We start from the raw sequence: 26,838 nt of genomic DNA on the forward strand, positions 1-26,838 counted from the left end.
AAAGAACAGAAAAAGCTAAAAGTGCAATAAAAAAAAAAAGAAAAGAGAAGAAAGTAGAAAAAAAGAGACAGACAAAAAGATAGAAAGATATGAAGTAGCTTCCGATATTGTTCACAGCAGTTATAAGTACAATTATAAGTTAACCTCTCTCTCCAAAGTTACAATCCTGATTCTCTTCTTTCTATAATCTATCCTGTCTAATCATCAAAGCCATAAATCTCATGTTCACTTTTAGGCAAAAAGTCCATAAGGGGTTTCCAGTCACCAATAAATGTAGATATTGTCCTTTCTCTAAGTCAGTTTGTCCATCTCAGCAAGTTCTCTCAATTTCACCCGCCATTCCTCCAGGGTGGATAATGCCGAATCTTTCCATCTTTGTGCATAGTAATCTCGCCCCAATAATCAGATATGGAAATAATCCTCCATGGCTTTTTTCTAACTGTTTGTCCATCAATCCTAAAAGGAAAAGTTCTGGCTTCGATTGAGTATTAATCTTTGAAACCCTAAGCACCAACTTCCTATTTCCTGCACGAAAAAACTGTGTGACAAGGACACACCCCACAACACTAAAGGCCTGGCCTCCTTTTGCTCCCCAGAACTGTGTTTGTCTCCTACACAGTGGGCGGCACGTCACTTTTATGATTAGGGAACAGGACCAAGCTTTCCGCCCCATAATTGTGTCTGATTCCCTTTTAAAGCCGCCTCGGCTAGTGGCCATGGCCGTATCTTGGGGTGGTGAATTCCCTATCTACTGTCTGAAGATGTTCTTCCTCTCCTTTGCCCTAAATTTCTCCGACTGGATTTCTCCCACCAGTCAGTTTCATTAATGCATTGGAAGAAAATCATGTACCTATATAGGGAGACTTTGGCCTTAGTTTGGAGCTAACAGTCTGCTCCTGAAAATCTCCTTCAGCTGCTCAAAGTTCTAAATTACTGACGTAAACCATGACAACGAAAGCAATATCCTGGATTTGATAAGGGATGGGGTGGGGAAGAGGTTTAAGGGAAGCACGCACACAACAGAAATGTATACATTTCTGAAAAGGGGGGGAGTTGGGGATCTGTAAACTGGTTCAAGGCCAGTTTGCATAGTATTTCCTCCTCCCCCATATCCACAGGGAAGTAAGACAATCTCTGCTATCTCAATTGTCTTCCAGTCTGTGGTCACAAACAGAAACATTAATGCAGGGACTAGCAGATTGTGAACGCAGCTGGTGGCAATTTTTGCAATCACAGCAACACACTCTCACAATGGTAGAAATTGTTGCTGACTTCACGTGCGACCCACGGCTTCCAACAGGACTGCAGTCCAATCAACTGGTCGTCTGCAGAACATAAAAAGATGAGCCAACCCCCAGCCCCAGCAAGAATGCCACAGATTAAGGTGAATTCCTTTACTTTGACAATGACTTCTGGAAAAGATTTGCTGTGGCTTGAGTAATAAAAGAGATTCCATTCCTGCTCCCTTTTCAATGTTGTTTTGTTCTCAGGCCTGGCTTTGCCATTCCTTGACCCTGGAGGATGATGACTGCACAGTTCACACATGAGTTCTCCACCTGAGGTGGCACAGGAAAAATGGGTATGGTGCAAACTATCTATAACCTACCAGAGAGAGAAAGTAGAGGATTTCTCTCTGCCCTTCCTGTCTTTGCAACTAAATTCTCTTGGCATTATGGCATGAATATCTCTTCAATATCTCTTCAATGAATATCTCTTCTGGGTCTTCAGGAGAAGACATTGAAGGAGGAGAACTATGTTAGTCTAAAAGGTAAAGGTTTCCCTTGACATTAAGTCCAGTCACGTCTGACTCTAGGGGGTGGTGCTTATCTCTGTTTCAAAGCCGAAGAGCCGGCGTTTGTCCGTAGACACTTCCGCGGTCATGTGGCCGGCATGACTAAACGGAACGCCGTTACCTGCCCGCCGAAGCAGTGCCTATTAATCTACTCACATTGGCACGTTTTCGAACTGCTAGGTTGGCAGGAGCTGGGACTAGCAACGGGAGCTCCCCCCGTCACACGGATTCGAACCGCCGACCTTCCGATCGGCAAGCTCAGCAGCTCAACGGCAAAAAACAAAACAAAAACAAAAACAAAAACAGGAGGAGTCTGGTAGCACCTTTTCTGAGTAACCAATTTTATTAGAAGCTACTAGATTCCTTCTGATCCTTCAAAAGCAGCAGCTACGGCTGATCAGAATGCATTGGCTTGAGTAGTTAAGGGTGCCTCTTAGTTTGCCCAAATAACACCACCCCTATAAGGGCTGGCTGTTCCCAGTTCGCTTCCAAGTACAATTCAAGGTGCTGGTTATCCCCTTTAAAACCCTACATGGCTCAGGACCTGGGTATCTTTCGGACCAAGTTCTCCAGACAGACTACCCATTTAGTTAAGATCTAGCATGGAGGGCACCCTTTGAATACCAATTTTAAGCAACACAAGGATGGGCCGTTTCTGTTGTTGCTCTCTTTCAGATCAGCACCCATCCTGTTGGCATTCAGAAAAGCTGCTAAGACTTGACTGTGAAAAAACCTTCGGGGCAGAGAAGATGGTAGGATCCTGTCTGTGATTTACTGAAATGGCTTATCATTTATTGTTTAATGTCTCTGTCCTGCCATGATGCAAGTGGCCTATGAGCCTAAGTAAGTAAGTAAGCAAATAAATAAGTAAGTATGTAAGTGAATTTGCACCTGAACTAACCAGAGACTAGAATCCTTCATTATGGCACTTATCTGAATTTTCCAATGCCAAACACAAGTAACAAAAACTATGCTTCAGTCAAATGTGATCTCCACAATGGATAGATTTGAGGCCATTGTGTACAAAAAGGCATTTAACAAAAAAAAATAGCTCACACACTTGAGGGAACTAGTGGGCCAACAAGCAAGGAAACTTCTGTGCCTACAACATCCACCCAAATTTTTGTGCAGACTTTTAAATATTTGGAAAAATCCACAGTCTTGTGCTTGAAACTTCGCAGAAAGGGAAAGAGATGGATTTGTCCATCTTTCCACAATGGGAGACAAACCAAACACACACCCTGATGGGTGTGGCAGAGAAGCGGCCACTGGTTGCTATTGGGGTAACAAGGGTGCAACTGCCTGGTCCCCAAGTCCCCGGCATGGTGCCTGGGGATTATTGGCATGTTCCTTGACACCTGCCAAGCTCCCTGACCTATGTAATTTTACTGTTTCAATTCTTCTAAGTAAAATACTGAACAGGAGGCTACCATACTCCTCAGCAAAGCATCCTGAATATCCATCATGTCTCTAAGCCCCACACAGATCCTGGAGGCATTCTTAGAAAGTAAAAAGATGGGTGACTGCAGCCTAGCCCTTTGGTCATCTTCTGAGAAATGGGTGGCTTGGGTTTGGCCACGCCCACCACAACAGCCATTTTGTGGGAGTGCCCATAGCATACTCGCAGAATTCCCAGTGCATCTAGTGGCCCCAAAGGGTTGTGGGCTTCTGCTCTAAGCATCCCACACAAAGAGCTCAGTGCCTTGAGAGATGTGGCATCATGTCTGCAGGAAACTTTCTGTCAAATGTTCGGTCTTTGCTGGCAGCAGCTCTTGGCTGAATAGGTCACCTTTGAGATGATGGCAACTCTGCCTGTCTTTCAGGAGGTTGTGCTGGTGCTGAAGAGGTCCTACAGCATGCTGAGACCGATCTCAATGGCTTTCAGCCACCAACAAAATAGGCGTGGCCAGGATACCAACTGGGGCCGTCACCTAGGCCTTTCAGGATGATGCTCCACCCACAACACCCAGTCTTACTTCCCCACTCCCTGTAGCAGGGAAACGTTTTTTTTTAATGGCCAAAATAACATGAGACCATCACATACTTCAGTGCCTCTATGTACAAATCCAAATTTATTTATTTTGTATTTGTTATACCAATTAGGAGAGGGTATGTCTTGCAGCAGGGAAGGAAGGTGGGAAGAGAAGGGCAGGAGCTGGGCCTGCTGTGGTCACCCAAATGTGTCTCTTTTTGCTTTGAGATTTACTGCAACCAACAACACGGTTCCGAATGGGCCGTTCCTCCTCAAAGGTCTGGACAAGCCTGGAACCATTCACCTTAACCAGAAAGCTAAGTCATCTTTACCCAAATTGAGTCCTTCCAAATGCTTGGGACTTAAGTTCTCAGAATCACCTTTGCCCATGCCATCTGGGAATTCTGGGAGCTATGATCCTAAGTATTGTAAGGGATCAGGTGGAGGAAAGCTGCCCTGTTGGTGATCATTAATATAACGGATGGGAATCCTGCAGGATGTAGAGTCAAGGCCCAAGAACCATTTTGAAAGCACATGCCCAAAGGGCAGAGAAACAGAGGTTTGCACGATGCTACTTGACCTAACCATTGTTGCCAAATACGTTTGCACACCCCGGTTTTCTGCATCCTGTAAAAAGTTTGTTTCTTGATTCTGGGTTTTTTTTTTTGAAAAACCCTCCAACAATATTGAACGCTGGGGACAGATTTAAGGCAGTATGAAGTATTTATTGCAGAGGAAAAAGGTGGGCTTCTTCTTTTCATGACAAAGAAAATAAAAATCGGTTAAGAAAGGGAGATGCTCGCTTCCCCTAAAGGTGTTGCTGGATGACAGGGGCAGCTAAGAGGTTTACAAGTCCAGGTCCCAGAGCTGTTTACCAAGAACCCAGACGGGGAAACAATCTTGTTGGGCTTTTGGCTGGCACCCAAGAGGATCTTGCCCAGATGCAGCCACTGTAGGAGGACAGCTGTGTTAGTCGGTGGCAGCAACAAATCAGAAGAATCACCTTTTCTGATTAACTCATTTTATTAAAAGGCACAAGCTGTAACTCACAAAATCTTCTCCCTTTTAATAATGTTTGCTAGTTGAAAAAGGTGCCACCAGACTCCTTCGAAAAGAATGCAGCCGCCTGATTCTGCATCACTCGACAGAGAAGGAGGCAAATCTCTCTGCCTGTATCCAACTCTTTGCATTTCTGCCCAAATCCTGCTCAACCACTTTGGAAAGCACGGGAAAGCTGCGTAGACATCTCTTATAAAAATATCTGGAGGCGGCGGGGGGGGGGGGCAAAAAACCCCACCACAGCCGATACCATAAATAATAAAATAAAAAAATAACCTGCTACCAATTTCCTCCAAGCCATCCAAAACACAATAGAAAGATTTTCCTACACATGCTTAGCTGTTCCAGCTCAAGCTTTTGGGAATCCCGGGGAAAAGAAATGCCACAGTAATGTTCCACTCCAGGCCATTCAAAATCATCCCCAGAGCCTGAGTGGATTTATTCAGGCTAGGCAAAACAAACACACACACACACACACACACACACACAGAGGAACACACAGACACCAACACACACACCGGCATCTTCCGTAAAAAAGCAGGGTTTTTCAAATGAGCTGTACCGATCAGCATTTTGCATCCCTCCCAGCAGAAGCAGCTTGGACTCCGGAGATGCTCAGCTTGATGCAGCAATGCCAGAAGGGGCAGGCCCCCAACCCAATTCCAGCCACCCCCCACCCCCGGCAGACTCCGCGGGAACGATGGTCTGTCTGGGAGGGATGCTCCGAGAACCAAGATTTGCTCCCCCACGCGCACATTCTTCTGCGTAAAAGCAGCAGCTCACCCCAGTCCACCTCCCCTTGCCCTTTGCACCTGCCCGCATCTCGACCAAGACCCCGACAGGCGCCAAATCTGCCCACTGGCCGCGCGGAGATGCGCTGGCACTTACCCCCAGTTTCCTGCTCTTCATCTTCACGTAGCCCTGCTTGACGATGTCGTTGAAATTTGTAGCCATGGCTCAGCCGCTGGTCTGCCGAGCTTCGCCTCTTCCACGCCGCTTTCTCAGAGCCAGCAGCGTCGAGGGCAGCGCCAATCTCGCCCTGCCCTCTCCTTTGCCGTTCACCTGTTCTCAGACTTCAGCTGGCACGCAGCCTCCCCTCCCCTCCAGCATTGTTCTAGTTGGGAGCCCGGAGGCTGCTTCTGCCGGTTCGCTGGAAAATAAAAATGACGGATAGATTAGAGATCATGACATCTTTCTCGTGCTCGGCTCCCCCCACTCGCCACCCCTTCCTCTTTTCCTCCCCTCTCCCCACTCCAGACTCAACCATTCAGGAGAATCCAAGGTGGCTGGTACAGTAAAAGGGTGTGGGGGAATGGAACAGCCTAGTGTTCAACTCCGCAGGCGCTCCAGCTCTGAAATTCATAGAGAGAGGCTTCCGCTGCCAGGCCCAAGAACAGAAACGAAGAGAATGCTTTATTATAATTTTTTTTTTTAAAGAAAAGACTTTCAAACCGTACCATTCAAGCAAGCCTGTTCGGTTGCCTTCTGGGTGCCTTATTCTATCTGACCAGGATAACTTACGACCTTCCCATTTTTTCCCCCTCACTCTTCAACGCAAAGCAGGAATTCAGAAGGGAAGCCCCTGAAGAGGAGACCGGTTGAAACGAGAGCAAGCCTTGCAAACCCTTGATTTAATTCCTCTCCGGCTTTGCCGCTCCCAGATCTCCAATTGCCACGTTGCAAATGACAATCGGAAAGGCAGACGGCTCCTCACCTCATCAAAGTTAGGCACTTCCAAATAGAACAGCGAGTCTCATCTCCTTAACGAACTGGGAGCGTATATCCCTACTAATTTTACTTGGCTGGCTAATTAAATCCCAAGGGCTGGCACATGCAGGAGTCTGGATGTACCACGGGTTTGTTCGTGTTGACATCCCTGCCTAATTACCTGGTTCGGCCACTCCGGTTTGATGACGCTGGACTTTTTCAAAGGACAGCATTAACAGCAGCCAGTGCAAATAAAGATAATACAGTCTGTGCGGACCTATCAAAGGTTAAAACGCACTTTTTGCTGCTGTATCAGGCTCAGGGAGGGAATTTTCTTTTTTCCAGTGTATCGACACATGAAACAAGTTAAACATGCTTTTTTTTATTGTGCCTGGCCTACATGGAGGGTTGCAGGGTGTCAGTCTGGATGCCCAGTTTAGTGCTCTTTGGATGACTGGATGCAGCCTGCTACGTCCAGCAGGACTGCCTATTGCTGCTCAACCTTTCTCTCCCCTTGCAGTAGGCTTGTTTTAGCTAGCAGAATACAATCATGCTGCCCACCTCCCCAGCATTTAAAATAAATATTAAAAATGCACAATTTGCATGTAAAATGAGCAGAGTTTCCTGTGGGTATTCCCCTGGTCCTCCAGCCTATTTTTGCTCCCTGGCTAAGTACATTTTCAAAAAAGTTGTAGGCCTCTCTGCTCTTCACGGCCAAGGCCAGGGATGGGTGGGTCATTCCTACAGATCAAAATGCCTCCACACCACATGCTGGCTGGGGAATTCTGGGAGTTGAAGTTCACACGTCTTAAAGTTGCCACAGTGGAGAAACATGGCTGTAAAGGACCCATCCCCGTGTGGTGTGAATCCAGGCATTCTGTGACCGGTGGGCTTCAAGGAAGCTTCTGCCTGCACTGAGCTTGTTGGCTGGGGAATTCTGGGAGTTGAAGTCCACATGTCTTAAAGTTGCTACGGTCGAGAAACCCCGCTCCACACCATACCCCTGAATTTGCAGCGGTAGGATTGAGCTGGGTTGCGATGCTCAGTCCCCCTCCCCGCCCCCACAATCTGTTCCTGCCCTGTTATATTTCCAGCCCTTTCCCAAACTCCAGCTGGGACTGCCCCTTTCATTCACAACCATTTCCCAGCTCCTGTTATTGCCTTTTTGCCTGCTAAAAATAAACCCCAGCTAAAGTTTTGCACGCAGGCAGGGAAAAGGGCTCTCCACGTCTGCACCACCTGAGCTGCAGCTGAGTTGGCATGTAAGCCCGAAACTCCAAGCTGTCCCTGGACAGAAAGCACACCACCCTTGTCCCCACCTTGCTGTGTCTGCACCCCCTCCAAGCGCCACACCAACCCACTGATGTCAGCTAAAGCATTGCAAAAGGAAGCACTTGTGCAAGGGAGGGGAAATCGCATCCCATAATGGCTCCTTTGCATTGCTAAGCTCTGGCATGCCAACGCTGCCTGTCTGAACTTTACTGCTGACTCTAGAATGGCCACATCCTGAATGCCGGGGCAGTGGGTGGACCTGGGAGATTAAATGTGTTCATTCTACAATGGGCATCATGCTCTCTGCCCCACAGCATTCCTCATTCATTCCCAGCAGATGACACCGCTGGCTTTTTAGCTGACTGCAACTTTGCAATCAAGGAATTGAGGGAGACCAATCAAATATTAATACAGGTAGTCCTCGCTTAACGACCACAATTGGGACTGGAATTTTGGTTGCTAAACGATGTGGTCATTAACTGAATCTGACCCGATTTACAACCTTTTTGTGGTGATCATTAAGTGAATCACACAGTTCCTCATTGATCTTGCTTGCCAGAAGCTGGCTGGGAAGGTCAAAAATGGCGATTACGTGACCACGGGAAGCTGCGACGGTCATAAATGCAAACCGGTTGCCAAGCTCCCAAACCATGATCACGTGACCACCGGGATGCTGCGATGGTCCTAAGCAAAAGGACTGGTCGTAAATTGGTTTTTTCAGCACCATCGTAAGTCCGAACCATCTCTAAATGAATGGTTGTTAAGCAAGGACTACCTGTGTGTTGTTTCTGGCAATGTATGGAAGGAATACCTGTCCTGATTTCTTCAACTTTTGAAAAAGCTAATCCAAACTGCTCACTTCTGATTCCCCTTTATGAAGGACAGCTACTCCTGAGATACCAAAACACAAAGATTCTCCTTTGACTCCATGCGAGGGAATCTGTCACATCCAGGGCTGAGCATCCAACACTACCCTTTGTTGGGTCAATCTTGAGTTTTCCAGAATATTTAGGCAAAGCGGGACACAAAGCAGTTGACAGGGAAAGCAAGAAGGGCTGATAATAAAGGACCCTGAGATCAGAATCCGTAAGTGGAGGGCGATACAAATTATGAAACAATGAAGTTTATTCAATGGAGGACGGCTTTCATAGCAACGAGAGTCTCGAGGGCTATGCTGAGCTCCCACACAGCCCAGGCAATTTCTTCACTTCGCCCCTGAGAATGCTCCAGATCAATGTCAACAACTTTTATTCACACAGGGTCTTCTGATCCTAATAAGACACACCAAAATGTGAGAAACAGAGAGAAACAAGATTTGCCATGTCGCCTGGCAATTCTTCACACCTCACACCCGCAGAAACGCTCAGCATCATTTCAGCATCATATGGCGGCATAATCCCCCCACAGTTAGCACTTCAAATATGTATAATAAAATATCAGCCCATTCCAGGGAATCTGCAGTGTCAAGAGGGAAGATGCAAGTCTCTACAAGGATGGTCCAAGAGTTTGGGATGGTTTCTCTTTTTCCCTGGGGGCTAGAAACAGTTCCTCTAAATCTGTATAAGAAAGATACCAGCGGGTTCTCCATGTTCATGATTTGCAGCAAAGAATCCTGAGCACCGAAAGAATTACAAATGTATTATTGGTTTGGTTGCTTGAGCGATGTCCCACCTTTCCGCCATGAACTCAAAGGGGTGTTTATAGGACTCTGGAGCAGGCTGGGCTGAGTTACCCTGAGAAGCTGAGGATAGCCATGGATTTGGGTCTCTAGGTCCTAGTCTATGCCTTCAACCATTAACCCAAAATGGCAATCCAAGCGCCCAACAGTTCAAACATCTTCTCCAAAGCGGTGCCCTCCAGATGGGTTAGCTCACAACACTCATAATCCAGAATAGGGAGGGCACCCAGTTGAGTAAACTACACCTTTGATTTTTGTACCATCTGAAGACTCCAGTTCCTTCCCCCGGTCTCTATTTATCTGCAGCTAACTGCATTCAATCGTTTTGATGTAAACAATAAAATATTCCCATAAAGGTCTCCTGCTCAGTAATGCTCAGTAAACGGCCCAGAGTCCCTCTAATGGGAGGAGATGGGCGGTGACAAATTTGATAAATAAATAAAAATAAAATTTGTGGACAGTTCTCTCAAGGACAAAAGTTAAATCTGTAAAGCAAAACCATGTCAGTGACAACAGAAACACAGTCATCTCAAGAAGAGGACATGTTCAGCCCAAAGGCTGGATGAACTGGAGGCCTTCAGGCAATGCTGAAACCTACCTGGGCTCGGCGCCCACCATAACTAGGCGAGGGAGGGGATGCCACAACACAGCACTTGGAGCCCTAATGCTTGCTTTCAAGGAAACCTCAAAGAAAAAGCAAAGTTGCAGGCTAAATGGGGGAGGAGGAAGGTTGGTCTCATACTGATAGCAATTTCACAAGCACTTTCAGTGTTCCTGACAGTCACACAAGGAGATCACACACGTATTTGACAAGTGCTGATAGCATTAAATGGTCCATGTGGATTGGAGTTTCACGATGACCCCGATTGGCTGTTAAAGTGCAGGTAAAACCAGTTTTTCTACCTAGGAAGGTAGAAATCCAGAGAGAAGCTTCTACATCCCCTACAATCAACTGGTTTTCACTCCTTGTTTTCTCTCCAATTTAAAAAAATGCGGATGCAATTAACGTGGTGAAATTTCCAAAGCCCTACATCATAGAATCGATGAATGAGAGAACCTCTGAGATCATTTAATCCAACCTCCCACCCACGCAGGAATCTCCTACTACGGAGTCCCCAAGAGATTGCTATCTGCGAAAACACTGTCAGTTTTAAACAGACTCTATTTAAAACAACTTCAGCAAAGATGAGCCACCACCTTTCATGAAAGTCTGTCCCATTATGAAACAGCTCCGGCCATTAGGATATTCTTCTTGATGTCCAACCAACATGTACTTCCTTGTCCTTTAAACCCATTGTTTCTTGTCTTGTCTTCTGGAGCCATTTCAAATAGTTCTGGCTGGTCTTCTACGTGACAGCCCTTCAGATACTTGAAGATAGCTATGTCTCCCACATTCTTCTGTTTTTGAGCTGCTGTCCTCTGGACTTCCTCCAGTTTGCCAGTCCTTCTAAAAATGCAGTGCCCAGAACTAGATATAATATTCTAGGTGCAGTCTGACCAATGCACCTAGAATAACTTCTCTTAATCCTGACACTATATTTCTCTCGGTGCAGCCAAAAACTGCATCTGCTTGTTTTTCAGTCCCATCACACAGTAGGCTTGTGTCATGTTCAGCTGGTGTTCCACCAAGACTTCAAGATCCTTTGGGCATCTATTGCTGCCCAGTATGGTTCCTCTACCCATATCCTATTCTCATTCCTTTCATTTGTTTTACCCCAACATAGGACTTCGCATCTGTCCCTATTAAACTTCATCTTGCTGGGTTCTGCTCTACATTCCTGTTTGTTGGGTTCCTGATGCTGTCTTCTGTGATGTTTGCCATTCCCCCACCTTTCTGATCTACCTTCGTATGTTCTAACCCTTCAACCCAGGTAATTTACAAATGAGTGGAACAGGAAAAGGCCTAGCATGGGGCCCCAAATGAATGTATTTGTCAGTCCCCTTCAGTCTTAGGTAGAACCATTAATGTACTCTGCCCCTGGCTGGCTGGCTAAGAGTCAACGTGGTGAAATGGAGGGCCTCCGCTGGGCCAGACAGGCAGACTGCAGTGGACTTCACTGGGTCCAACTCGAGAGACTGAAATGTGCACAGGGATAGAAAGAAATAGCATTTTGGTCAGAGGAAAAATAACAAAAACTTTTCTGAAAGACTGGAAATCTTATATGGACTTTTTGCTGAAAAGTGATTTATGGATCTGAAGATTAAGACAGATGTGGATTGAATAAGGGGCTAAAGGGACTTCTATAACATCTAAGAGGGAGGATGGACAATAAGATTGTAATTATCTGTTGAAAAGAAGGTTGGAGGTCATTCATATATTCCTTCCAATTTGTCTTTTATTCTATGGAAAAATTCTTAATAAATATATTTGAAAAAAAGAAATAGCATTTGTGAATGGGCATGAAAAGATCCTTAATTATGACTTGGCATTTAAAACATTCTGCACATCAAAGGGGAAGATATGAGGGGCTTTAAATGTCCATGTCTTTGGTGGTGTCCACACCATCATGCTTTTCAAAAACAGCTGGTCATTTGGAGAAACCCTGAACCTGGGACTTGAGCCTCAGGTCTAGCCTCAGTGGCAGGACTGCTTAAGAGGATACATCTCCATGTTTCCAGATCTAAAGGCTGTTCAGAGTTGGACTCCTGCAGGTCTGTCCTCTTTCTCTTGGAGGCCCCTTTGATTATAAATGCTGAATTCTGACAACAGTTTCCAACCTTTGGCGGTGGGAACCAGGTGGAAATGCAGCATAAACCCTGAAGTTAGACAAAGAGATCCCCGTTTGTCCTTTGTCCAACTCACCTTGGACCATGCGTGTGACACAGCCTATCAGCCATGCGCCTCTCAGCCCTCTCGCCAACAGTAAGCACAGCCACCCAAAAGTAACCAACTCCTGAGTCAGTTGCTCCTTGCAGATATTTCTCTGAATATGATTGGCATCCAAATGTATAATGCTGCTGGTGGGGGAATGCGAAAGCCCCACCTGTGGTATTTGATCTTTGATCTCCCCTTCACAAACACAAATCCAACAATAAAGGGATGTGTATCCATCCGGCCTAAAAAAAAATAGATGAGGGAAAAGAAATCAAACGGGAAGAGGTTATAGGAAAGGAATCTTGGCACTGAAATTGATCACAAGCGGACTAGGCTCCAGCAGTGGGACAAGATCAGCAATACTTGATGAGTCACTTGTTGAGATGGGCGGCTATAGAAATTGAATAAATAAATAAAAATAAAATACACCTGAATGTGAACACAAAGGTTCTCACAAATGGACCAATAAACAATGTCACAATAAATGGAGAAGAAACTGAAGTCGTCAACCATTTCATTCTACTCAAATCAATGATCAATGCCAAGGGAAGTAGTAACCAAGAAATCAAATGACGTATCATGCTGGGAAAATCTGCCATCAAAGACCTATCTAAAGTTTCCAGAAGTAAAGACGTCGGTTTAAAAACAAAGGTGTGTCTGACTCACGCCATGGTCTTCTCAATTGCCACATATGCCTATGAAAGTTGGACATTAAAAAAGGAAGACAGAAGAAGGATCGATGCATTCGAATTGTGGTGTTGGTGAAGATTACTGAAAATACCATGGACTGCCAGAAGAACAAACAAATCAGTTCTAGAAGAAATACAAACAGAATGTTCCCTAGAGGCAAAGATAACTAGGCTTAGATTCTCACACTTTGGGCACTTTGGTAAAGTCGAGGGCCAGCGGAAAAGAGGAAGGCCTTCAATGCAATGGATTGACACAATTACCGCAACAAGGGATGCAAACATTGGAACAGCCAGGCATTTGGCGCAAGGCCGAACAGCATTTCGTTCTGTTATACATGGGGTCGCCATGAGTCGTAAACAACTCGACGGCAACTAACAACAACAAGGAATTGTGGATTCCAAATCATGGGAAACAGTCATTCCACTTGATTCTCCATTGATCAGATCCCACCTCGTGTCTCTCATTTAGAGCTCTGGGTCTTAATCAGAATTTAGACAAATCAGAACTGAAGATTGGCCAGGGATGGGAGATGAAACCTTACAAGGAAAAGCTGAACTGGGTGTAGAGAAAAGACAGTGGGAGGATTCATCACACTTCTCAAGCTGCTCAAGGTCAAGATCTGTTTCCTTTTGTCCCAGAATTCAGGACATGGAAGAATGGATTTAAGTTACAGGAAGGCAAATGTTGATTGAATGTTAAGAAAAACATCCTAACAGGAAGGGCAGCTCCTTGGTGGAACCGGGGAGATGGGGGCTTTTTCTCTTCCCTGTCCAAGCAGAGACTAAACAGCCATCTGTTGAGGATGCTTTAATTGGGATTCTGGCACCGCGCAGGAGGTTGGCCTCCAGGGCCTTCCTATTCTAAGATTCTCTGGGTCGTATTACGACTGTCTAGATCAATCTGGGCTGATCAGATGGCAGGAAAATCATTAAGAGGAGGGGGCTGAGATACTGTTGCTTGGCTGGTGAATGGTAGGCGGGCACCTTTTTGCAAGTCTCAGGCAGGATTCCACAGCATAGTGCTGAACTATACACATGGCTAAGGCACCACACTGTGGCTGAGAAACCAAAGATACCTGTGGTTGGAAACTTGCCCTCAAAGAGGAGGAGGAACCGTTGTTTAGAGTGCTCCCATCAGCGAAATGAAAATAGAAATGAAAGTCATCCAGGCCATTATAACAGACTTCCGAGCTAGGAAACCCAGTCTTCCAATGTAATCCAGGCTTTAGATCTGGAAGGCCCCATTTGGATCCAAACTCTGCCATGCTGTGATGCCAGGGTTCTCCTGGAAAGAGCGGCACTCTGAAATGGAGCAGTGATTATTAGGACTGTGCAATACTTAGGAAGTGGTTCCAAAAAACTGCTTTGGGGTGTGCGGGATCGCAAATGCAGCCCCTGCCAGCAACTCATTGTTTCCAGGTCAGTGATGGAGTCCTCAGCAGCAGCCCAAGGTGGCCTCATCCCTTTTGCAGCCCCCAGCCCCCCCAAAGTAAGCCATTGGCTGCCAAAGGACTGCCCGCCTCCGTTTTAAAGAAACCATCCGCCACAGCTCAGGAGCCATCGTTAACACGTCTTAAAAGGAAGCAACAAGGCAGAGGGCGAGGAGCCACCAGACACGTGGTTAAAACCTAACCAGAGTAAAACATGCTGCCCGAATGCGGACCACAGGCCTTTAACTAACCCGGTGGAGCATGCTGTGGAATCTTAGTATCTGCGTGAACCAGGCCATCGCACAAAAATGGGGATGGGTCCTCTACAGCCGTGTTTCTCCTCCTTGGCAACTTTAAGACGGGCAGACTTCAACTCCCAGAATTCCCCAGCCAGCATGCCAGAATTCTGGGGATTGAAGTCCGCCCGTCTTAAAGTTGCCAAGGTGGAGAAACACTGCTTTACAGTAGAGAACACCATGGGAACCCACCCGCTGATTAGCAAGTTGGGTGAACCAGGCCACCGCTGAAGCCAAAATCGGATTTCTTTGGGCGCAGCATGTTGTGTGAACACACGGCCACACCTCGAACTCTTCATCTGCCAGGGCCAGCCCCGCAGCAAGGGCTCCCCATGAAACCCACCACTTCGCAGTTTGGAGTCCGTGACCGTGTCTGCGGGCATCCACAATTCTTGGCTCTCTCACACCCACCAGCTGCTCCCTTTTTCTCCCAAAAAGTGATTGGTTTTAAAGAGCCAGGGAGAGCCGCCACCTCTCCCTCCCCGCTGGATGACTTTGTGTGCCCCTCCATCCAGCAACCAGCCCCAGCACGACTTTGTGCTGTGCACAGAAAGTTGCAGTCTCCAAATGAAGTAATTCATGCAGGACCATTGTGCAAAAAATGACAGATGCACTTCAAAGCACTTTGCTTCATGCGCATGCAAACAACAGGCCCCTTTTTCTTGTCATTCAGGAATGCCTGATCTGTGATGCCTCTGGGCCCAGTTGGGACGGGTAAGGACTGCTTCAGTAGAAGCTGAGTTCCTGGGGACGACATGTTCGTGCAGTTTTCTTGGCAACAATACAGAAGCGGTTTATGTATTACAATTATTTATGCCTTTACTACACCATGTAGACCCCTCCATGATTCAACAGACTCCGGGTGGCCACAGTTGTCTTCTGAGATGTTGTTTCAACTTCCCAGCCTAGCGATTCAGGCCTGGGATCTCCTGATGGTCTCTCATGCAGGTCCAACTCCAGTTAGCTTCATCTATGTTTAGCCAAGATCAGCTAATTGTCTATGAAGGGGCAGGATGCTCACAAACGGGTCCCAGGGCTGCATTCTGTGCACAGTTGTAGAATACTATGCTGCAAATCCACGGGGACCACACCTTACACAAGCCTTGGTGAAACGCACCAAGACGTGCAAGAGCATGGACATGCCTTCCATAATTTCATTTCCCCTGGGGTTCTTCTTGATTTCTGTTTTGTTTGGGGTACGCTAGGTGGATTAACTGTCCCCTCCCTAGCTCAGTTATTTTTATTTATTTGTTCACTGATTTATAACGCTTCTAGATTGTGTTAAAGGGCAGAAATGCTCAGGAGGCAGCTTACAGGAAGAAAACGTAACGCTAAAGCAACAAATGTTAAAGTAATCCACAAAGCCCAGCGCTGGAAATATCACGCCACAGCATTAAAGGCACAGAGTTCTAGAAGTAGATCATTTAGGTATACTGTAGTCCAGTGTTGTTCAAGCTCAGCAACTTTAAGATGTGTGGACTTCAGCTCCCAGAATTCCCTAGCCAGCCATGCTGGCTAGGGAATTCTGGGAGCTGAAGTCCACACATCTTAAAGTTGCTGAGCTTGAATAACACTGCTGTAGTCTAACGCCGGTTCAATATATGAATCCCTATTAAATCCAGCAAAAATGACTTTCTCCTCTCTCTCCAGAAGGCCTTCTGGAGCAGAAGTCAATTCTGGAGTCGTTCTCTTCCTTTTCTAATTTCCCTGTCGTATGACCCACACAAGATGATATATGCAGTAGTAATAAGACCTAGAGAATCCTAGAGCTGGAAGGGACCCCCAGAGGCCGGCCAGCCCGACCCTCTCCTGAGTGCAGAAATCCATTTTTAAAGCATCCCAGCCAGACAGTTGTGCAGCTTCCTCTACGCAACAATGAAGAGGAGCCCAACATTTCTGTAGGTCATTGGTTTCACTGTCAAACTGCCCCCACTGCTAGGAAGTTCTCCCCAACATTCGTCAGAATCGGCCTTTGCAAAACAGAAAACACAGCCTTTTCCTTCCAAGCTCTAAAGGTTGCTATTGCAACATGGAATCAGGGAATGCCACAGGTGGAAGAGGCTATCAAGGGTCACCCCAGCTCAGTGCAGGAACCCACCTCAAAACATCCCCAATAGATGGTCACCCAGCCTCTGCTTGAAGATCTCCAAAGAGAAACCCACCAACATCTCCAGGTTACTGGTGGCCCTGCCCCACGGCCCTTCCTGTTGGAATTTATTTTTTCACATTCAGTCAGACTCAACTTCCCTGTAAATGAAGGCCATCGCTCCAAGAGCTGCATTGGAAGGTGATAGAGCCTTGCAGGTCCTGGTCTTCCTCTGGGTGATGCCATTTCCGTATCTGGGGAACGCAGTCACACAGATTCCAGCTGAAGGTCCCAAACTGGCCAATAAAACTCAGTAACAGAGAAGCTTGACGAAAAAAAGCCACAATGAGGAAGGCCATGTTTAAGAAATCTTGGTTTAAGAAATCCATAATTGACCGGGCCCACACACTGCCCTGTCATAAGCCGTGATTTATAATCTACAATACCTGAGTTGTCACAACCCAATAAACAAAACGTTAAAAAACAACTTTTAAACAGCATGGTGTGTGACCCTAAGCCTTTATGTTCTTAGGATCAGAAAGGTAAAGTATTAGGATTGCAACTTGCAATCCAATGGTTCCCGGGAGGTGTTCCATAAGCCAGAGGTGGTTTTGCAAGAGAAATACATTTCTGGAGAAGAAAACTCATACAGTAATCTTTCCTTCCTAGAGAACTGATCTATACTGACCTCCTGGCACACCAATATCCAGATCACCCCTGTGTCCTATCTGTTTCGGTGTGTTGCCTGTATATGTGAACAGGACAGCATTTTGAGGGGGCTGATGGGCTGATGTACATATTCTGCCCCCCTCTTCTTAGGAAACAGACACCTCCCTCATTTGAACCCTACCTGAGCATGGAATTAACCAATGAAGAACAAGGCTAGTTTAGTTACATGCATGCCTCACCCCCGAGATAGAAGGAAGAGCATGAACTTTACACAGCATTGCCATGAATGGGTGAAAGGACTGGGTGTTTGGGGAACCCAGTACAGAGGGATAAGACCAGTTAACCCATGAACTGCAGTCTTTGGGTCTCTGTATTCCTGGCGTTGAAACCTCAAAATGTTCTAGATCAGGGATTCTCAACCACGGTTCTGTGGCCCCCTAGGGTTCCGCGAGAGGTCCCAAGGGGTTCCCTGGGAGGTCATGGTTTATTTTTAAGATTGTAAAATTGTGTTGGATTTGCTTAATGGCCAATTTGCTTAGCAACTGAAATTCCGGTCCCAACTGTGGTCATTAAGTGAGGACTACCTGTAGTCTAAGGTTTACCTAATCTGTCTCTTAACCTCTCATTCCTGTCACTTCTTTTTAACTCAAGCCGAAATTTGCCTCGGAGTACACGTCTCCTTTAGAAATAGCAGCCCAGGGCAGAGGTGTAAGACAGCTGTACACATGCTCACCTTTAACCTAATCACGATCAACTGAATTAAGCCCATTTTCTGGAATTCCACAACACACCAAATTAAAGACAAGGTCCTAACCATTTAAGTAACTGAGGAGCTATTGAAAAACTTTCACCTCCGTGACATTTTATATCTGATGTGTATGCTACCGTTGTATTTCATTCTTTCAAGTTGTATGGTTTATTCTTTGCAAAAAATGCTTAATGAAAGAAAAGGAATGTAACGTACTAGGGGTGCCTGCATGTATGGAGTCAAAAAAGTCAGGATGTGGCTGGTCTGAGCAATGGAAACCCTGCCCCCCTTTTTATGTGTGTTGCACAAGTGAGGCAGGACCTCACTTGCACAGCTGCCACCTTGACTTTTTTGACTGCACACCCTGCACCTTGCAAATTAATAAAAAGTCTGAAAAGCTGGAGGTGATAGACACTAAATTAAAGAGGAATTTATAGCACAGTCCAAGGGTTGATGAATTATGATGATTTAGATTTATTACAGCGGCCTACTCCATAAGATATCTTGGCAAAATTGCAAGGCTTTTTTCCCCAACTGAATTTTGAATGTGAGAATTCTAATAAACCGTCAAGAAAAGGCTTATATCAGTCTCACTTTGACTATCTAATCAAGAGATGCACATCTGTTAGCTTTACTGCACAAAGAATCCAGCGTCATTATTACCGTGAAGTTTTCTACAGCATCCTGCTTCTCAGAAACAGCCTTCTTTGACCTATAGTAAATGTTTTAGGATGGGATGGGGAACTTTTTGATGGTTGCTAAGCTGGACTTAAGATTTTGTGGGTGGCCAACGGCCACCATGGATGGCAGATAATGCCTAAAGTCAAGTTTTCTTAATTTTTTCCCCTTGAGCTTGGTGCCATGGGGTTTCTTTGCTTACTTTATGTTTTATGTTTCCTGTCTCCAAGTGGCAAAAAAACAGTTCAATGGTAGCTCCATAATCCACCCCCAAATGGATACAGATGACTTCAGGTTACCCACCGTGGTTTAGGATTCAGTTTTTAACTCTTCTCCCTGTAGGGTCTTCAGTTCAAAACCTGGGTGTTTCCAAAAAAACAAACAAACCAGGAAATTATGCATGGAAGAGATGACAAGGGCCAGGGTTTCAATGGCTCAGAAAAATATTTTCCAACCAATCAGGGAAAGCAACATTCACAACTTTTTCCCTGACTGGTCCTTCACAAGGCTTTTTTGTTTTGTTTACCATCCACGATTGCTAAAAAATATTATTTTGCCATTTTCTCACGGCTGCCCTTAGAATGTGGCTTTATGGCCTGTCTCATTAAGTTTCCCAAGCCCTCAAAAATTAAAACATCCAAAACAAAATGCGGCTTTATGGCCTATTAAATTCCGCAAGCCCGCAAAAATTAAAACATTCATCAAAGGCAGCATGCTGCAAATCAATGGACAGTGTATAAAAAAAGAAAAAGGAAAAGGACACAGTGTGTTGTCAGAAGCAGGAAGTCCTTTTTCACCTGCAGCTAAAAGCAGCCACAGTGTTTGTGCGGGGTGCGCATTCTTACATTGTTCGCAGGACAAGATCTTTCAAAAGTGCCCTGCAGGGTTAAGAAATAGCCCAGGGAGACAAAGCAAAGAAAGATGAGGCTATCTTATCTGCTCCCCGCCAGCAGCAATGCTATCTCCAAGGGAGGGAGCATGCACATTCCTCTTGCGCCCCCCTCTCCTCGATCTTATCGGTTCCCCCTTGCTTGGCCCAGGAGAAAGAGCTGTCTGGTTCCCCCCTCCGGCTAAGCTTTGGCTAAGCTTTGGCAGCCCTTATCGGCCCCCTTGCAATGCAAAATTCAACCTGGGGGCTTATCAGCATCGCTAGGGGGAGGAGGGGGAGGCATCCCCAGGCCGGAGGAAGGCGCTCCCCCAGCCCCCATCTCCCAAAATGGAAAGGAATTTATTCTGTGCCCTTGAGTGGAAATCTTTCCCTCTTCTATGTGTGTCTCACATGTAAACACCCCCCACCCCCAAGCACACCCACTGAAAGCATGGAAGGTGGAGAAATCTCAAGAGTGTACAGCAGTGTTTTCAACCTCAGCAGCTTGAAGATGCGTGGACTTCAGCTCCCAGAATTCCCCAGCCAGCAAGGCTGGCTGGGGAATTCTGGGAGCTGAAGTCCACGCATCTTCAAGCTGCTGAGGTTGAGGAACACTGGCATACCATTTTGATACTGACACCTAAGCATAATCCCATTTTTTTTTCTTCCCCTAAAACATTTGGATTTGGGCCCTCTGGAGCTTTGAAACTGTTTTCCAGCTGAAATTATGCAAAGCAAGCATTTATGTTTTAGTATCTCAGTCAGAAGACGTTCTGCAGTGCCTGGCGGGGGCTAGGCAGGGCCCAGAAACCAAAATTGGATCCAGACAGAAATCTGGAGGGTGGGCTGTTGGAAGGGTGATCTCCACCACCAAAGGAAGCCCCCGGTGCTATTTTTGTCTCTGTGCCAGCAATGGCCGTTCTTGGTCAAAAAGTGTTTTGCCATAGGAACTCCCTCCTGGTAACCTCATGCTTCAATTCCGGCAAAGCACTCCGTTTATGCACAATCCAGAATTTATGCAAAATCCAGAATTTGCAGCTACTGCAAAATGCAGCAGCAATGCTGTTTGGGACGTGCCTCATGACATTATTGTCAAAAGAACTCTGCTTCCAATCTATTTGTCACCGGTCTGAAAAACATGAATGCAAACCGAGCGATATGGGTGTGTGGCACCAACCCAAGTCAGGCCAGCGTCGTAACTGAGGTACATGCTGAAAACGTTTCCTTTGCTTTAGGATCTGGCTGCTCTACCCAATTTCTGTCATTTTACACGTTTCAATCTTTATTTTATCCCGGGGAGTGGGGGAGCGGTATAAAAGGCCGTAGAACCAGGAGTCTGGTAGCCCCTTTTCCGACTAATAAATGTTACCGAAAGCTTCTGCCTTTTAATAACATTTATTAGTTGGAAAAGGGGCTACCAGACTCTTGATTTTTTGCCACCAAAGACAAACACAGCTTTCCTCCTACAACAGGTCCCCGAGGAATTGTTTAAGGAAACAACTACAGAACGCAAGTTGAACTGAATAAACAGAAAAGCAGGAGACAAATCAAATTATTACTATTAATAAGAGCAACAACCGTCCTGCTTTCTATCAGCACATAACATAAGCCGCTGCCCCTTAGTCTCAACATTGGCTTTGAAAATGAGGGCCAGTTTAAATACAAACTCTTCATGGATTGGTTTTTCAGCTTCTGCAGTTGTGCTTTATACACTAATATTGTAAATGAATCTTGGCTGTGCTCTGCAAATCAGCTGATTATCTTGAAAAATGATTTCCTGCGCCTTTCGATTCGCCACTCCCCCCAGTAAAAGTAAAGCAAGAGAAGGAAGAATGAGCAGATAAAACCACAGATAAAAATCTTCAGTCTCCTATAATGAGGGCTAGCAGCAGCTTCCAAGGACCAATTTAAAAGACAGTTTATGAAAATCCACCGTGCCAGCGGAAAGAGAAATGTGTGTGCGCTAATGTAAGACATTTAATTTGGAAAATAACCAAAGCCCCTCCTGTCATCATTGGATACTCATAACACACTTGCATTAGACCCCAAGGTGCAAAAAAGGCCTTGATAGGACTCTGCCTTTTCCCAGCAGCAAAATCTTAACAATTTAAAGTGCAAGAGAATCGATTGCTCACCACTGCTCTCACCCTGTTAATAGCACAATCCTCGCTCAGCAATTTTTCTATTTCAGCTGCGGTCTGTCACGGCCAGTTCTAACCCCAGAGTTACTATCACAACCAGCGAGGACAAGTTAGTTTTACCAAGCCACCCCGTGGTAATTATGTCCTTGCTGTACAAACACGGCGGGCACCAGACACATCACCATTTGGGAGCTATTTCCGAGAGGGAAGCAGGACCAGCTTCTGGGAAGCGGGGTGGGGATTTGCTAAACAGCCTACTGTATGTGTAGGGCAAACAGCCCCCTTCCAGGTTTGTTCCAAATCCTCCGAACTGTAAGAACTGTTGTTATACTGTATCATGTAAGAAAGGTGGGCAAATCATAAACCACATTCCACCTCCAGGAAATGGACCTCTCCAGGACAAAGGCAGCAGCTTGACATGCTGGAAATCCAGCGCTGAACTGAAATTTGCTATCTGGCTAGGATTCCCAATGGTTATAGCTGGGTTCAGCTCTAGGCAAGCCCTCACCAACCTGATGCCATCCCGTTAGTCTGGAAGAGGGTTTCTCAACCAGGGTTCCACGAGAGGCCCCTAGGGGTTCCCTGGGAGATCACGATTTAAAGAATTATTTCAAATTTGGGCAACTTCATATTAAAGAGGTAAGTTTCATTTATTTTTAGTTTAAGAACACGTTAATGCACATACACGGGCCTACACATGGAAAAAAAATATAATAATTTTGTAACTTTCTGGCCTGTATTTGAGCCTGAACATGCAGGGCTTCCCTGAGGCCTGGAAAATATTGCAAGGGTTCCTCCAGGGTCAGAAGGTTGAGAAAGGCTGGTCTGGAATATAAGTCTCAGGTGGCGCGGCCAAGAGGGGACACCAGCTTGGCAAAGGCTGGCTGCGACCTTGACATCTGTAAGGTGGGTGCACACTGTTAAGAGAATCGTAAAGCAGCCCAGGTATAGTTAAAAGCAGAGTCTCCTGCAAGCACAGCCCGCTTATTGGACACTTTCCAGACACATGTATGTAGCTTCCTGGACAGTAATATGAAAAGGGAATGCCATTGTCAAAACATTCTGGGATGCTTTCCAATTTTCCAGCCTAGCCTCCAGCCTGGGGATTTTCTGGTTGTACCCTCTCCAAGTATAAACCAGGCCTGATCCTGCTTAGCTCTTACAAGCTCAGCCAAGGCTAGCTAGCATCATACGAACCCTTTGCCCTTGGCAACCTTTAATATACTATCCTGGAAGCATTGCCGTTAGCAAAGCCTAAGCTGCTTGGAGATCTTCATCCAAAAGCATCAAAGCAAATGGATTTTTCCACCATCAGACTTAGCCAGGCATCCATGCCACAAAGTAGTCCCAGAGACTGGCAGAGAAATTTGGTTGGCTTTTTCCTCTAGCCATTCTCATTCCATCGGAGAGAAGCTGCTTCTGAACTTCATTCAAAACATTTGGACGAAATCCTCATGGATGGAGGAAGGGGTCTGGGCACTGACTGAGCAATGGGGAGGCCAAGAGATGTGCAGTTGTGCATATTCCCCTTAAATCCCAAGAAAAACATCCGGCGGTCACACCCCTCATTGGAAGAGAGGAAGGGTAGATAGGCCACTGAGTTCAGCTCAAAAACTTTTCAAGAAGGTAAAATGAGGCCTGAGGTTTGATCTGGGGAAGGACCCGCCCTGTCCATCCTGCTGTGCCCCACAGCAGCCAAGTGAATCCCAGAAGCCCCCAAGTGGGCCTTAGAGGGCAACTGCCCTTTTCCATTGGGACTCCCCAGGGGCAATTGATATGCTTCAGGAAGAAAGCAGGCATCAAGGCAAGCAATTGTTAACAGCTAGATGATCTTCCCTGAACTTCTCTAGCCTTCCTTTACAACCACCTAGATTAGTGTTTCTCAACCTTGGCAACTTTCAGAGGTGTGGACTTCGACTCCCAGAATTCCCCAGCCAGCTATGCAGATGCTCCAACCGGGCAGGAACTGCCAGCTGAGACACCATTAATGTATCTGGTGTCTGCTTTCTTCAATGCGCTCCCTCCTCTAGCACGCTCATTTGACCTACATTTGCCATTTCAAAGCCCATCTCCCGAGCCTGCAGAAATCATTTTCAAGCTCTTCACAACCCTGTTTCGATTTTACCATCCTGAATAACTGCTGCCACAGGCAAACAAACTGGGCCACTTCTGCAGCTCACACCCAAGTCCAAGTCCAAGTCCAATTTGCAATACATCAGGTTGCACAAACCCCAGTGCAGATTGTGGAGAGAGGCCTCTCACAAGTGGGCTCCCCATGCATTAACCTGCTTCCTATTTGCAAGACTGAAGTACGATGCACCCAAACCTTGGACTCCCGAAAAACTATTTCCAGATACAACCCAGATCTGCTCTCTCTCTAACCCTGTAGGGCACAGCCATACCCCTGGAAAGCATTTGTTGCTGAAATGTCCTACACACCCATTCAAGAGGAGCCTCCTCCTAAAATGTAAAGTACAGGCAGTCCTTGTTGAGTGACTACAATTGGGACCGGCAACTCAGCCATTAAGTGAAGCAGCCGCTAAATGAAACCGTGAGTGCTTATGATCTTACTTCAGCTTTCCTTTACAGACCTGCGAAGGTCATAAATGCAGGGACTGGTCATAAAGTTACTTTTGCATCGCCATTGTAACTGAATGGTCACTAAATGAGTCAGTCCCTAAATGAGAACTACCTGTACAATGAAGCTTCAGCTAAGGCCATGGAGAGGAGTCATCTTTTCTGTTCCTTTGGGCCATGACACTGAATGCAGCAATGAAGAAAATCATAGCAACATCCGAAATCTTCTGGGCAAGATTAGCGGCATCTCCCTTTTACCCAGCCACTCATAACTTGGGGTGCTGGGGTCACAACACACATTACTTGACTCTCTGAAGAGATGTTTCTTGCCAAAAGACCTCCTGATCTGGGAATTAGCTCTCCGGGGACCAAGACCCCATAAAATGAGAGGAGAAAATAAGAAGCCAACATCCTCCTTGAAACATTTTCTCCTGTATTTCCTCTTTACTCATGACTTTTCACCGGCCCTCTTGGATCTCAGTACTTATCTTCATTCTCCAACCACAACAGGCCCTTCAGTCCAGAGAAAAATTACAATAGCCTGCTGGGATGAGTCTTCCGTGAGCCCTTGTCCTCCAATTATAGACCTTCAAGATTATGGATGGAAAACCCCCAAGTTCTCACTCAGAAAGGAAGTCACACAAACAAGCTGCTCCCTGCTGCTGGCTAATGTCCTGCCTCTCCATTTCTTCTTCCCTTTAATCAGCAACGTCACTTCACTATTTGATGTAAATAGTTGCTATATTATGCGTCAGGACATGTTTCATGGACTTTACTATATTAGGTTACAGCCACAGGGCCACTGACTTGCTACATCCCTGCTTCCCCCTAGGAGGGAGGCCAATTTCAGACCTAAAAGATATGTCTTTTTGCCTACCATCCCAATCTGAGCAAGGTGCAAAGTGGTGATTATTTAAAACAAGCAACGAGCCTCAAATGCTTCTGAGTTGCTAAAAAGCCTCCCACCCAGATCCACAAATGATCTTGTTATCTTTAATTCACCCCTGGCCTACTCAGCTGCCCTGCGGAACCTCTGAGTGATTTAATACCGGCTTTTCTCGAGGCTTTGTGAAAACCTCCTAAATTCTTCCGGAACGAAAAGGAAATAAGGGGTCCATTTAACAACAGCTTAAAAGCACTCAGGTTATGGCGCTCACGACCTCTGATCCCAGATTCTTATCCCCCCTTTCTGAGCATCTTCCTGGACATTAGCCACCCTCGTTCGCCATTCTCACTTTATAAACTGAGTGCCTTTGCAATAAAAGAAGGGGGCTGATCCTAGCCCACCACCCAGGGATGTGGTGAAAGCAGAAATCGCTTTATGGGTCTGCGCCGCACCAAGAGGCACAGCCAAGCCGTAGCGGGCAGGACAATAAGAACGGGCGACGGGTGGCAAAGGTTTGGGGCCAAGGCTGTTCCGCGGCTTGGGATGATTTAGGAAAGCAGGATCAAACGGCAATTAATATTGATGCAAATCGAAGCGCTCCGAGAGTGGGATGCTGCGGCAAGAAACTAAACGGCGGAGCCTGGCGCCCTTCTCTGTACGAAGGAAAGGATGCCACGTTAGGGGACCCAGCAACTTTTTCACTCTGGCGTTTCTCCCAGTAAGGCGCATAGGTTGGAACGGGAGAGGAGCCCACTGGCTTCCGCCTGCACGGGGACACAACGATCCAGCCAGCATTCCCAAATCTGCAAAGGAATGCTGGAGCATCGCTTGTGCTGGGAACACCCCTCGCTTCTGCTGGGCGAAGCCTCGCTTGGCTCCATCTTGGGCAGGTTGGGGTTCAGCGAAGGGCAGCTGGGCCGGAGCGCGGGGCTTACCTGCCTCCGTCCGGGAGCCGCGCCGGGACCCAGGAGCCGCCCGGCCGGAGCGCGCTGCCCGCGGGCGCCTCGGCTTCCTCGCCTGGCTTCGGGGCTGCAGCCAGCCGAGCCTGGCGCCAGGGCGGGCGCCGAGTGACCCGGCGGCGGCGGCGGCGGCGGTCGCTCCTCCTTGCCTGCGAAAGCTCGCTCGCTCGCTCGCCCGCCTGCCTCCGAGCTGCCCAGCCCAGGCACGTCGGAACACGCCCCTTGGAAGGGGAGGGCGGGCCCGCACGCCCGGCCTCGCCCTGTCTCGGGGGCCGCCGCGGCCTGTGCCGAAGGAGGGGACCAGGATGGAGAGGGTTGGCGCGGCCCCCCTGCCCGAGGAGCGGGCGGTCTGCGGGGAGCCTCCAGCGGCAGCGCAGTCTACCTCTGCCGGGCGGGGGCTGGGAGGGGAACGATGCCCGGCCCGCTCCGGAGCGGCCAGGTGAGCCTCGGCCGGCTCAGCCTGGCACGGGGTACCCGGGGGCGCGACGCAGGTCCGCGGACCGTGCGCCCGGCCAG

General features: G+C 47.0%; 1 protein-coding gene across 2 annotated transcripts in view; it reads right to left on the reverse strand.

The window, feature by feature from the left end:
- Window positions 1-26,448, reverse strand: part of DOK4 (docking protein 4) — a 60,487-nt gene extending 34,039 nt beyond the window's left edge. For both annotated transcript variants that reach the window (XM_063312937.1, XM_063312936.1), the window contains exons 1-2: window positions 26,299-26,448; window positions 5,712-5,973 (exon numbers count right to left, since the gene is read on the reverse strand). In XM_063312937.1, coding sequence (XP_063169007.1) covers window positions 5,712-5,777 — 66 coding nt within the window. In that variant the 5' untranslated portion in view covers window positions 5,778-5,973; window positions 26,299-26,448. The remainder of the gene's footprint in view (window positions 1-5,711; window positions 5,974-26,298) is intronic.
- Window positions 26,449-26,838: the final 390 nt, after the last annotated feature.

The sequence above is a fragment of the Candoia aspera genome, chromosome 11 (genome assembly GCF_035149785.1).
Source record: "Candoia aspera isolate rCanAsp1 chromosome 11, rCanAsp1.hap2, whole genome shotgun sequence".
NCBI lineage: Eukaryota > Metazoa > Chordata > Lepidosauria > Squamata > Boidae > Candoia > Candoia aspera.